Source organism: Lathyrus oleraceus, chromosome 4 (assembly GCF_024323335.1).
Source record: "Lathyrus oleraceus cultivar Zhongwan6 chromosome 4, CAAS_Psat_ZW6_1.0, whole genome shotgun sequence".
Taxonomy (NCBI): domain Eukaryota; kingdom Viridiplantae; phylum Streptophyta; class Magnoliopsida; order Fabales; family Fabaceae; genus Lathyrus; species Lathyrus oleraceus.
This window is the reverse complement of record NC_066582.1, coordinates 393,484,247-393,497,235: the sequence shown is the minus strand read 5'-3', so window position 1 is coordinate 393,497,235 and position 12,989 is coordinate 393,484,247. Positions and strand designations below refer to the sequence as shown.

The 12,989-nt window shown below is 30.7% G+C and overlaps 1 protein-coding gene across 1 annotated transcript; it reads right to left on the bottom strand.

Annotated features, from left to right (window-relative positions):
* Positions 1–4,665: 4,665 nt before the first annotated feature.
* LOC127135586 (auxin response factor 2) lies at positions 4,666–12,967 on the bottom strand. The gene is made up of 12 exons (XM_051062247.1): positions 12,770–12,967; positions 12,541–12,650; positions 6,871–6,969; positions 6,723–6,779; positions 6,478–6,627; positions 6,298–6,382; positions 6,029–6,119; positions 5,772–5,945; positions 5,586–5,702; positions 5,337–5,409; positions 5,055–5,226; positions 4,666–4,945 (listed from the first exon to the last, which is right to left on the bottom strand). The coding sequence occupies exons 1-12, from the start codon at positions 12,810–12,812 to the stop codon at positions 4,776–4,778; spliced, it is 1,341 nt and encodes a 446-aa protein (XP_050918204.1). The 5' UTR covers positions 12,813–12,967; the 3' UTR covers positions 4,666–4,775.
* Positions 12,968–12,989: the final 22 nt, after the last annotated feature.

The window sequence follows — 12,989 nt, the reverse complement described above, 5'->3', positions numbered from 1 at the left end:
GATCTAAGCTTCTCCAAGCAAGATCTTCAAGGTTGTCCTCCTTTGATATTGAATTCTTCTCTTTCTTCATAACATTCCATTACATAAAAGAAACTCGTTTTATATACGAGGGAGTGAGATGAGAAAAGAAGTTACATTAAGAGATTAAAAGAGAGGCACGACACGCAGGTCGTATTTTAAAATCCCAAAACAAAATATAGGAAAACTAAGGCCATAACTGATCACCACAAGACAATAATAATAAGCAAATTATTATTATTAATTTTAATTCTTTTAATTAATTAAAACCAAATTAAATTTCGGTGACCGATCACACTACGCAGAGTTAGTCGGGGGTCCGCTGCCCGGTCAGCGCCCATGTCCAAAATTTAATGAACAATTCATTTGAAATCGATGTCGTTTTGCATTAACACAACTCTTGCGCAGTCACAAAACAGAAACCCCGAGAATTCTGACTCTATGAATGTGACGACCGTCACAAGCATGTTACGACCGTCACATCCAGCTTGTTACGACCGTCACAGGCCCATGACGAACGTCACGCGGCCAAAATAACAGAAACACCTAGAATCCTGAATTTGTGAATGTGACGACCGTCACAAAGCATGTTACGACCGTTACATCCAGCTTGTTACGATCGTCACAGGCCCATGACGAACATCACGCGGCCAAAATCAGGGCTTTTGAAACAGGCAACAAACGTGATCCAACAAGCCCTCAATTCACTACTCTTTGACGGTACAACCCTTGTGCCATCACTAACCCTAATGCGCTAATTTCAGACCGTCAAACACACCTCGATTGTTGATTTAGTATGATTGATCAACAGGTCATTGCTTCACCATACTAATGTCGAATTCTGAAGCAAATGACCATTGATCGCTCAAAGCAAAACAACCATTAAGTGTTTGAATGAACGAAACAGAAACAATATATCATATATACCGTATATTGCATTAGGATTACTTATATCATATATATAACTTGATCGATCTCAATTGCGTAACCTATGGACGATCGATGTATCGCTGCTTCACCATACTAATGTCGGTTCCGAAGCATAGTCAACATCAATCATCCAAATCGTACACACATGCTGCCAAATTTAATTACTCGTTTATTCTTTGATTCATTCTGTCTTTTAATCATATTAAAACAGAAAATAAACAGCTATCTGATGCACGGTTTCGTAACCAGGCTCTGATACCCCTGAAGGAGAAGGGAGATCCAAAACGCAGCGAAAATTAAAATTTTCTCCTTTAGTGATCCTTACGAATAGGCATGATCAATGATAGAAAGGTTACCTCTTGTGACGATTGAAACCTTTGATGCAGATCTACGGAGCGATCACGAACGTTGAACGACGACAACGCCTCTACTCAGTCCACACGAACGGATTCCTTCAATCTCAGTGTTAGCTGCTACGAATGAAGGCTTTGAGTGTGTGTGTGTGTGTGTGTGTGTGTGTGTAAGAGAGAGAGAGAGAGAGAGAGAGAGAGAGAGAGAGAGAGAGAGAGAAACGAAAAATGCAACCGCAACTAATGCTTCTGCACAAGGGTTCTATTTATAGAACCACTTGTAAGGGCTTCAAGCTAAAAAGCCCACTCAAGTGTAAGCGGCCCATATCTTATAATATGCCAAAATAACTTAAGTACGTGGTACCTTACCATATTTCGTATTCTACTTAAGTACACCGTACCTTACGATGTTCTTCAATTCACTTAAGTGCACCTTACCTTACGGTGTTCCTTAGTTACTCTATCTCTCATCAATTCGTACTTTGTGTGTGACCCTATAGGTTTTTGCGCATTGGCAATGATATTAAATCACTTATTTAACATAATAAATAGTTAGCGGTATCTAGCAACACATCACTGCTACCCAAGACAGGAAAATGTCATGTGATCTGACAAATCCTTCTGTGATAATACTTATGTGTATAATTACCCTTTTGCCCTTATGTTTATATTGAACACAAGACATAGACCGTGTCATCCTTGTCCAGTTCAATATTGGGCCCATAGACATTTATCCTGTTACGCAGGATGGTAAAATTCCATCTAGGTCACTCATGTCCCTTAGCATGCTTCGTGGAGTACCCATCAACTGTCTTTATGGTCATCCAGTTACGGACAACGTTTGATCAGCAATAAAGCACCCGACTCTACATCCAGGGTCCATAGCGGTTTCAGGTCGAAGGGTGGTATACACCATTATCACCATGAGAATAACTTATGACATTTTACATAACATTCTATATAGTATTCTCATAATATGTCAATCCAGTATAAATATTACTCTTAATATTCATACCTATGTTTAAGACTTGATAACTCCTTATCCATGATCCATGAGATGTGATCATCATTCTATATACATAATAGTCTTAATGCTTTAATGTTATCCCACTTCACAATAAAGCTCGACTACGGATACTTTAAGAATAGTGTCCTTATGTTTAATGTGATCTCATGATTAAGTCACACTTGATACATTAAACGGACTAGCTATTCTAGGGACTTTATTAGACAAACATAATAAATAAAAAGCCTTTTATTATTAATAAATAATTCGATACAAGTACCAAAAGTATTGGCCTCTAGGGCTTACACCAACAATATGCCTCTTGATATACTATTTCATACAAAACTCATTAAACTCATTTTAAACAAACTCAAGGCCATTTCTATTTAACCACAAATTCAGTTTTATTCCTAACTAATCATCTACAAGAGTATGACATTCCTTGAAATTTTCAAAGGTGTCACATGTTTTTTTTCTTTTCAAAATGTAGACTTATGCCCTTTTATAAAATTGATCGATAATAGTGAGGAAATAGAAACCATTCCCATGCACTTCCACTCCTAAATATCACCATATTTTGTTTTTCAATTTGTAATAATCATAAAATTCTAGTTTCTTCAATTCATTACTTCCTAGCTAGCAACCCTTATTTTGCTAGATCAACCAAACATATTTAACTAACATGCTCTAATATCAAATGCCATAATTCTTTTATCATTAAGGTCTTGAATAGATAATGATGCACGACCGTAATAGTGGAACCGCCTAAAATTTAGAACCCACACATTTTATACCCTACGGCCATGACCAATACACGATGAAATATTTTCAATATTCCACGTTCAATTTTTGTACAATAATCAAACAAGCTTATAGATAATAAGTTTTTTTAAAGCTTGGGAACATAATTCACATTCCATAGAATTTACTTATGGTTATAAAACATTTTAAGTCTAGGTTGCCAACACCATGAACTTTTCAAGCATTATTGTAATTGAGTTGAACAAGTCCACTTTCATTCAACTCCTAAGTTTAAAGTATTATTTTCTTGAATACACGAGATAAGAGCATATGAGTCCATGACCCAACTCTTATAAGTCTACCAACTAACCACCACTAGTGCACCAGGACTCTCAAAATAATCCTAATTTGAGGCAAATGCAATTTAAACAAAACTCCCCTTGTTTTCCGTTCAATCAATTCAATTTACTCGGGAGGAAAAGGTAGAACTCTTATCCATTATACTTCAAAAGCTGTTACAAGAGATGCTAAAATGTGTTACAAAAAAATCTTTATATATTTTCACACAAATCCAAGGTGTTTCCTAACCACCTTAGATACCTTCAAAGGTTTTCAAAATCTTAAAACAATGAATCCTAAATCTCTTTCTCTCTCTCTCTCTCTCTCTCTCTCTCTCTCTCTCTCTCTCTCTCTCTCTCTCTCTCTCTCTCTCTCTCTCTCTCTCTCTCTCTCTCTCTCTCTCTCTCTCTCTCTCTCTCTCTCTCTCTCTCTCTCTCTCTATATATATATATATATATATATATATATATATATATATATATATATATATATATATATATATATATATATATATATATATCACACATACATACACACACACGCACACATATGCACACACATACACACACACACACACACATGCACACACACACACATACACACATGCACACACACACACACTCATTCACTCACCCACACACATACATGCACACACACACACACACGCACACACACATACACACGCACACACACTCACTCTCTCAAAATCCTCAATGCAACTTGTACTAAAAAAAGGGTATGAAAAACACCTTTAATAGGCATCAGACAAAACACATTGGGTTTCTACAAAAATCATAGAATGCACTACGTCTCCACTAGACACGCTCCATTTTGTGAGGAAAAACCCATCGTGTGTCTGCACAAACTGTAGGATGCACTACATCTCCGTCAGACACACCGCATTCATACTAAACACATGGCATTGTCACAAACTTTTTCTTGATTTTGAAGTCAACGCCATAATTATAAACATTGCGAACTATAATTGTTATTTGACAAAGAACCAACAAAACATCTAAAACATCCAAGACATGTACCTTGTTATTTCCCCCATGAAAATATTTAGCTTGAATCTCAAAATAGTAATTTTTAATTTGTGTTTGTATGACTTGTTTTTCAAATATTACACACTCGCATATTTGTCTTACCTTTCGTTGTTTCAACACATACTATTTTAGGATGATAATTACTAAAAATGAATTATATTTTCATAATGTTTTTTTAAATCATAGAAAATACGGTACTAAATAGTTATATGATACTTTGAAATAAAATATAAGATTTATCACTCAATATATTCAACCTTTTTATTCAGTTTAATTGTTGTTTTAGAAAAGTAACTAAAAAGTTGACATAATATTTGAGTTTAATTTGTCTTATAAAATACAAAATCACATAAGAAGACGAAGGAAACAAATTACAAATATAGAGAAGCAAAGAAATATAAAGAAAGAAAAATTGAGAAATTTTGATTTTTTAGGCTTTCTGATATTGTAATCTTGACCTTGCAAGTCCATGTCCACTTTGTGATATTCAGGTTTGGATGAACTTCCAAATGTATCTGATAATAAGAGAATTAAACTAGTTCAATAATTATTAGCAAGAAAAATATATGAAAATAAAATAAAATAAAATAAAATAAAATTTGAAATGGACAAATAAGAACTAACCCTTGAGTCCAAAGCCACTTAATCCATGCAATAATGAGTCATATTCATCTATTTTTTTAGGTAAAGGAAGAACATGGATTCCCTTAAACTTGGAATTTTTCAAGGGCTCAATCCACCAAGGACAAACCCTTTCCAGATGTGTAAAAGTATTTGGAATAGAATCCCATTGAACCTAAGAGAAAATGTAAGAAAAATAATTTAAATCAGTAAAATAAAGAAAGTGTATGAGTTAAAACTCAAAGTTACTAATTATAAAAGATATAGTAAGATATTTGATTTTACCTTAAGAGATCTCCAATCAGAAGCAGGCCAGTTAATGGGATCAGTATCTTCATTACCAACTATTGTACCATATCTAAATACCCAAACAAAAAGAAAACTAGTTAATACAAATAGTTTCTTCTAGACAATAATTATCATGAATTTTTGTGTGCATAAATATGTGTATTTTAAAATAAATAAAAAATACTATGAGTATCATAAAAAGTGTATTTCCAAACTTTTCATAAAATAAATAAACATTATGATCACCTTTTTGCACATCCTTCAACTTGAGACAACATGTGCACCCTTGTTCCAATTGAGTAATCTTTTTCAATTGACTCAACATAAGTTTTCAGAGGAATCATAAATTCAAAAGGAGTAATCCTACAAAAGATGAATATCAGTATTTGATTATTTTTATTATGAATGACAAAATCGTCTATAATTACTCACCAAGGATAGTACTGAACATGGAACAAAGTTCCAATACAAACAGCATGATGAGCAGCAACCAATGGTGGAAGTTGCATATTTTGACTAGACTGTTGAGACGATGTTGTGCAGCATACATTGATATGTTGTTTCATATCTCGACGAATCCCAATACCAAATTCACCATTCTCACTACTATAGTAACATAAGTATTGTCCAAATTATTTCTAATGCAATATCAAGAAATTAAATATGGAGAGTGGAGATAAAAGGAGAACCTAACAAAAATGCATGAATCTCCAGGAGCAAGATTTTTTGAGTTTACAAATGTGCTCCAACCATTAGTAAGCATGTGTTCTTTCTCATAACCTGCATTTCATATTAAAAATTAAATAACTCACAAATAAGAAAAAAAACTCATTCTTTCAATAAAAACAATTCCAATTACCATTATAACGATGAAGCTTGGTCTAACCAAGATAATCATACTCATTTATTGAACAATGAAGGAAATAATAAATTTTGAAATAAAATAAATTGAACTTACCGTAATAAATATGTCGAAAATTCCACTCATTTCCATGCAAGTCCTTCGCCACTAGATCATGCATTGGTGGTTCAAGGGTCATATCCTATAACAAAGAGATGACACAAACCAAATTCCTACGATAAATAAACAAAAAATTCTTGATGAAAGGTTAAATACAAACATATCACCGAAACAAACCAGTGGGGGGAAACATCTCTCAGCATGTTTCTTTGGAATATAAAGTCCATCAAGTGTACTTATTTCTGATGAAGTGAGAATCTGACTGAAGGAGTACAGTTCACTAGGACTCTCAATTGCATGATTATCCTCTAAGATAATTTCTTGTTGCTTCAATCAACCAAATAAATAACCATAATTATATAAAAGAAAATATATATTTGATAACTAAAAACATATTTAATCTCATATTAGAAATAGCTAACCTCTGGCAATGGGAATAATGTAACAAGAGCAAAAATTTCATCTGTATCAACTTTTGCCTACAATACAAAATAATTATACACTTTTTATAATATGAATTAAACATTTTTAGTTAATTAAATCAATAGTATTATAGAAAGATGACAATACCTTTAACTCAATAGCCATAACTATGCATAAAATTTTAGAGGACAAATGATAGTTAGGATTTTCCATATTATGATCTTGTTGATGTTGAAATATTGCCACCTAATCCAAATTTTCAAGCACAATAGAATAGACTATAAAAATAATAATTGGTAACAATTTATATAAAACATGTATACATAGGCATTTTTTAGGTTTATTATTGTAATTTTTTTCTTATAAAAAATTATTTTTCTTTTATATATATATAAACATGAAAAGGAGACAAATAACCATAACCATTATTTTTTTATAACGTATAAATACTATAACATGTTTTAAGACTAATGCTTAATAAAAAAATTAAGAGTGATATTGATAAAACAATAGTTAATATTGTATTGTCCCTAAAAAAACAAAATATTAAATTGAATTTTAAAAGTTGTTAGAACTATATTAAGACATGTATATAGAAGAGAAACACAGAAATCATAATTAAGTTGTTTGTATTTAATTTCACATTATATATCCACTAATGATCACAAGATGATTATATATACACCACCATTTGAGCTTATAATTACTAATTAGGACCTAAAATCTAGCCAACTTAATTAGTTAGTTACTTGTAATTACTAATTAGGACAATAAATCTAACCAATAGAGAAGTCATAACTAAGTTGTTTGTATTGCACTTCCCATTATATATTAACTAATGATTGCAAGAGGCCATGATATCTCATGATTCTCTTTAGTGCTTATATATATGAATTTTATGTTCTTGCATAAATCAGATCACGACCCTACACTGTAACATATATTGGGTATGTGATTTTAAGCGTACCCTTAATCATTCCAACATTTGTTTGTCTAAAGTTCTATGTACAATCTTTCCATTTTCATCATTGCTTAATTTTGATTTTGCTTTCATATAAGTATTTGTTGGATTTCAGTTCAACATATTAAATATCTTTAAAATATTGCTAATGTACTTCCTCTGATGAATTAGCAAGCGTTTCATGATTGTAGAAAATTAAAGGTTAAGGAAGTAATTTAATTAAATCTCTTAAGCCAATCATATGAAATTCACTACTTATGCTGAATTTGAGATTCTCAATCTAATTGTGATTGTTTCTTGTGATGATTGAATCATCCACATATGAGCACACTATATAGATATTTTATAAATTCATATCTTTCACCTATATTCCATGTTCAACTATACACTTCAAATATCCAATAAAATTTAGGAACTCATCAATCCTCTTGTTCTAGGCTTTTGAAGCTTGTTTCAAACCATATAAAACCTAATTATTCTTCAAGACCTTATCTCTTCCACCTTTCAAAATATCCATAAGGTTGTTCAACATAAACTTCCTCCTTAAGGAACCATTTATAAATATAGACTCGATATCCGGTTGAACAAGTTTCCATTACAAGAAGTTATCAAGCACCACCTCTAGTATGACTATCTCAATTCTTGTAACTGGTGAATAAATTTATAAGGATTCAAGACTAAGATTTTGTAAGAATCCATTTTCAACAAGCCTTGATTTATGTTTGTAAATGGAACCATATGGGTGGTGTTTCATTTTTTAGAGTCATTTAACTGCAATATGCACCCTCTATGTTGGTAAGGAGACCAGATTCCATATTTTATTCCTCTTTATTACCTTAGTTTATTCCTCCATAACAATAATCCACACTGAGAATTTAGCTTCTTATCCATAGTTGAGAGGGTCATCATAAAAAATAAGGCTAGATGCACTAGGTTTCCATCTTGTGTGATTTTCTACTCATGAATGACACCATATTCTTATGGCCTTCTATTTGTGAATTTATTCATATGGAATCTTCTTGCTTGCACTACTTGTGTGTCACCTCTTTGAATTATATGAGGCCCACTCTAGTCATCATGGAAAACTAATGGCACACTTGAAGATGATTCAATATTCCTCTTTATTAATTTTAATGTCTTTACTCACAACAATCCTTCGCGTCACCAGATTGTACAACTTGTATGAACATGTAGTTTCGTTGCTTAGAAGAATCATCACTTCATTATTATCTTCAAGATTCTTCATTCTTTCGTATGATATGTTTGAAACATAAAGAACCAATTATTCCTTAAGATCTTGACATATGGAATCTGACCTGGCCAAATTTCCTCTGAAACCATATCTAATCTTTTGGTTAAAATCATGTTTAGAACATAACAATAAATTGTGACAACTTCACCCCAAAAATCTTGTGGATGATTCTCTTCATTCAACATGCATCAAATCATGTTCTTCCTCTCAACAAGACCATTGTGTTGAGGGGTATATGGAGTTGGGATTACATGATGAATTCTCGTATATTCATAAAAAGTTTAGATTTCTCTTGAAGTGTACTCACCACCTTCATCATTCCAAAGAACCTTGATTTGCCTTTCAACTTAAACTTCTTGGGATCTTAGAGAATTCTACCTTTCATTCTTATCAAATAAACCCACACCATTCTACAAAAGTCATCCACAAAGGAATAAAAGTTTCCTCCCAATAACATGTTGTCAAAGGGACCACAAGAATCAGTATGTACCACATCAATTTTACCTTGATCTCTCATTGGACATCGAGACACAAATATTTCCTTATTTGCTTGCCTATCAAGCAATTTATGCACACATCTACAGACAATTCGATCTTAGGAAAACCATGTATCGTTACCCTTGACTTTCAGGTACAAAGACTCTTAAAATTAAAGTGCTCATAACCGATGTTTCATAGCCAATCATAATCTCCAAGAACCTCGGGAGCTAGACAATGGAAATTTATTGCATTGATATGGACCTGAAAAGTTCTATTTTGAGAAAGAAGAGCTTTCAAAATAGTTTTTTTATATGAATCAAATACCTTCATCTGATACTTAGCAAGGTGTGTGGTAAACCCCTTTTCAACTAATCGACCCATGCTCAAAACACTATTCTTCATGTTAGGATCATACAACACAAAAGTTATAAATGTTTGTTCTTATTATCTTCCTTTGATCAAAACATCGCAAACTCCCTCTAATGGAATGGTTTTGTTATCAACTAGACTTGTTTTTGTCTTTCACGAATTATAAAAAATAACTAGCTATTCTCGATGACTTATCATGTGATTTGAACAACTTTTGTTAAAATATAAGTCATCTATAATTCCAACTTCATCATTTGTTGTTGCCAATAAGATCATATTATCAGAGTCTGAGTCAAGAATTGAAAGCATTCTTGTTGCCAAGAATTAGAAAAATTCCACTTAAAGTGTTTCCAAGATTCTCTAAATAACTTTCGAGGTTCACCTAATAAACAAGTTGAATGGACACCAAATCTTGATGATTTTTCTAGAAACCCAAGAGTTTGAGGCCTTATATACTACTTGTTAGAACTAAATTAATTCATCCATATAATAGAATAGATTAATTCATATTATATAACAAGTAACTAGATTTTTTTAAACTTTTACACTTAAACAAAAAAATAATAATATAAATATAATTTTCTAAAATTGTTCTCAGATAAGAGATTTGAGTAAAACAAACAAGCATATATGCGCTATCTAGGAAACACCGCAAAAACTTAAAAAAAGGTAACATGGTAGAGGAGGTGGTCCAAAAACCTTGGCTCACCTCTAAAAAAAAGGTTTGGGAAAAGTGGACCATACACCCCTAAAACTTAAAAGTGGAAAAAAGACATGTCTGTCCCACTAATGTTCGCGTCAATTAAAGCCCATAAAAAATTGAGACAAGGCAGAGTTGGAAATAGTAGATGGTCCAAACCAAAAATCTTGACTCAGCCCACCAAAAATTACACGCTTAATAAGAAGACACGTTGGATCCGATCTATGTTTCCATCCCTAGATTTAAGAGTGTTCATTTTAGCAATCCTTAGTAAATGACATAACATATATTTATTAGCGATTTTTATTTGTAGCATGATGTCATCATTAATAGATATAGTAGCCAAGTGTAAATAATAGTGGATATTGAGTCATAAAAAAGTAACTATAAAAAAAAAAATCTTGGTTGAGTAGGTTAATGACTAGAATTCACCCCTAAAAGGGAATAAGTGAAAAGTCCCAAGTTTGAAGTCACAACATTGCAATCAAAAATCATACACAACTATCAAGCGAACTAACTTATTGGAATAAAAAAAAACATTTAAAAATATTAAGTGGTTGTAATTTAATTGATTACTCATAATTATTCGTGGTCAAGAAAAAAATATTATTCATTATTTATTCATTGTATTTAATTGGTACATTGTTCAAGTCCAATGAAAAAGCACATTTACTATTTAATAAAATAAATGATTTAAGTATGTGACACTATAATATTATTATAATAATTTATATAAAAAGAAAATTTCTTTATATAGAAAAGTATAAAAATAAATAAATATTATTTATTAACAAAAAAATGCTAAGTACAATTTTATAAAAATTACCTGTGAAAAAGTTATAAAATAAAATAAAATATCATATATATTTTTTGATATTTTACTAACATGGTTTAAAATTTAAAAGAATGTCTTGTTAAATGAAAGAGTGGGACCGTTGTATATAACTATTTTATACTCGATTCTTAAAGAATGTAAAATTTTGAGAATGTAAAATTTTGAGAAGTATTAAAACAAAAACAAATAAAAAAGAAATCTCATTTGAAATATCTTAAATATCATATATATATATATATATATATATATATATATATATATATATATATATATATATATATATATATATATATATATATATATATATATATATATATGATGCATTCAATTGGTATACCATAAAAGTCTTTTAAGAAAATACACTTTTCCTTAAAATAAATGACTCTTTTTTTTATTAAAAAAAAAGAGATGCAAGTATCATTATAATATTATATTACAATAGTTTTTTACAGAATAAATAAAAGACTACATTACAGTTTTGACACTCCTATTTTATATGATTCATAAAATTAGTCTTTTATTTTAAATTCAAACAATATTGATATCTTTCTCTTTTTTTTTTGAACTACAAAGGGATGAAGTGTCCGTTTTTTTAAAGTATAGTTTTTATCTATAAAGTTTTACAAAATATTCCTACATGATGATTTATCAAGTTTAACAAATGACACATCATTTTAAAATTGAAAAATCGTCAAATTTAAGATTAAAAATATGAAATGAGCACTAAAATTATTTGATTTTGAAATAAGGGGAATGATTTTGAGAATTATGCAAAATAGGGTGACCAAAATTACAATTATGCCTAAATAAAAAGTGTATTACAATAAAATTAAAATATTAAATATTAAAAAATCAATACATTGAAAAATATTCTCATCTAAAAATTCACAAAAGTTTGACAAAAACTTTATCTTAACTTACAATTTTATTTCTTTGTGATTAAATTTTTTCATGTTAATTCAACTCGGTTGGTGTATGAACATCAAAACTGCAAAAGTGCAGATTTGAATTCGTGACATTCTACTTATTCATCTTTAAGAGATTTTATTTAGACAATAAAATTATTAGACAAAAAATCTTATGTATTTCAAGTTCTTATCTTATAATAATGATATGAAAGCCATACAAGAACTAACATATTTGCATTATGGTAAACATAAAATAAATCCATACTTTACTATAAAAAAATTCAGAGAAAAAAAGGGGAAAGAATACAAAACCTGTTCTAAGTGTCCTTGAGGGAAGTAAAAAACCTTTTCCCCAACATTGGGGATGTATACAGATCCAGAACATGCATGCCAAAGTTGAGCACACAGATTATTTTTCATAGCTATAATAACAAAATAAAAAAAATATATTAAAAGGTGAAAAACGATGGTGAAAAAAAAGACAAACACAAGATATAGATTTTCAAAATAAAAATAATGAAAAATAATTTAAGACGATTACCAGAGGTTAAACCAGACGCTTCATCTCTACTTGTATAACTCATCCTTCTTCTTTCTGATTCAATGGTTCGAAACGAAGGCGGAGAAACCAAATCGATGCAATATAGAGATAATAAAAAATCTATAATATATAGAAACAAACATATAATAAAATAGATAAATGAACCGAAATACAGGAAGACTAGAACAAAAACAGACAATTTATATTAAAGAGTAGCGTG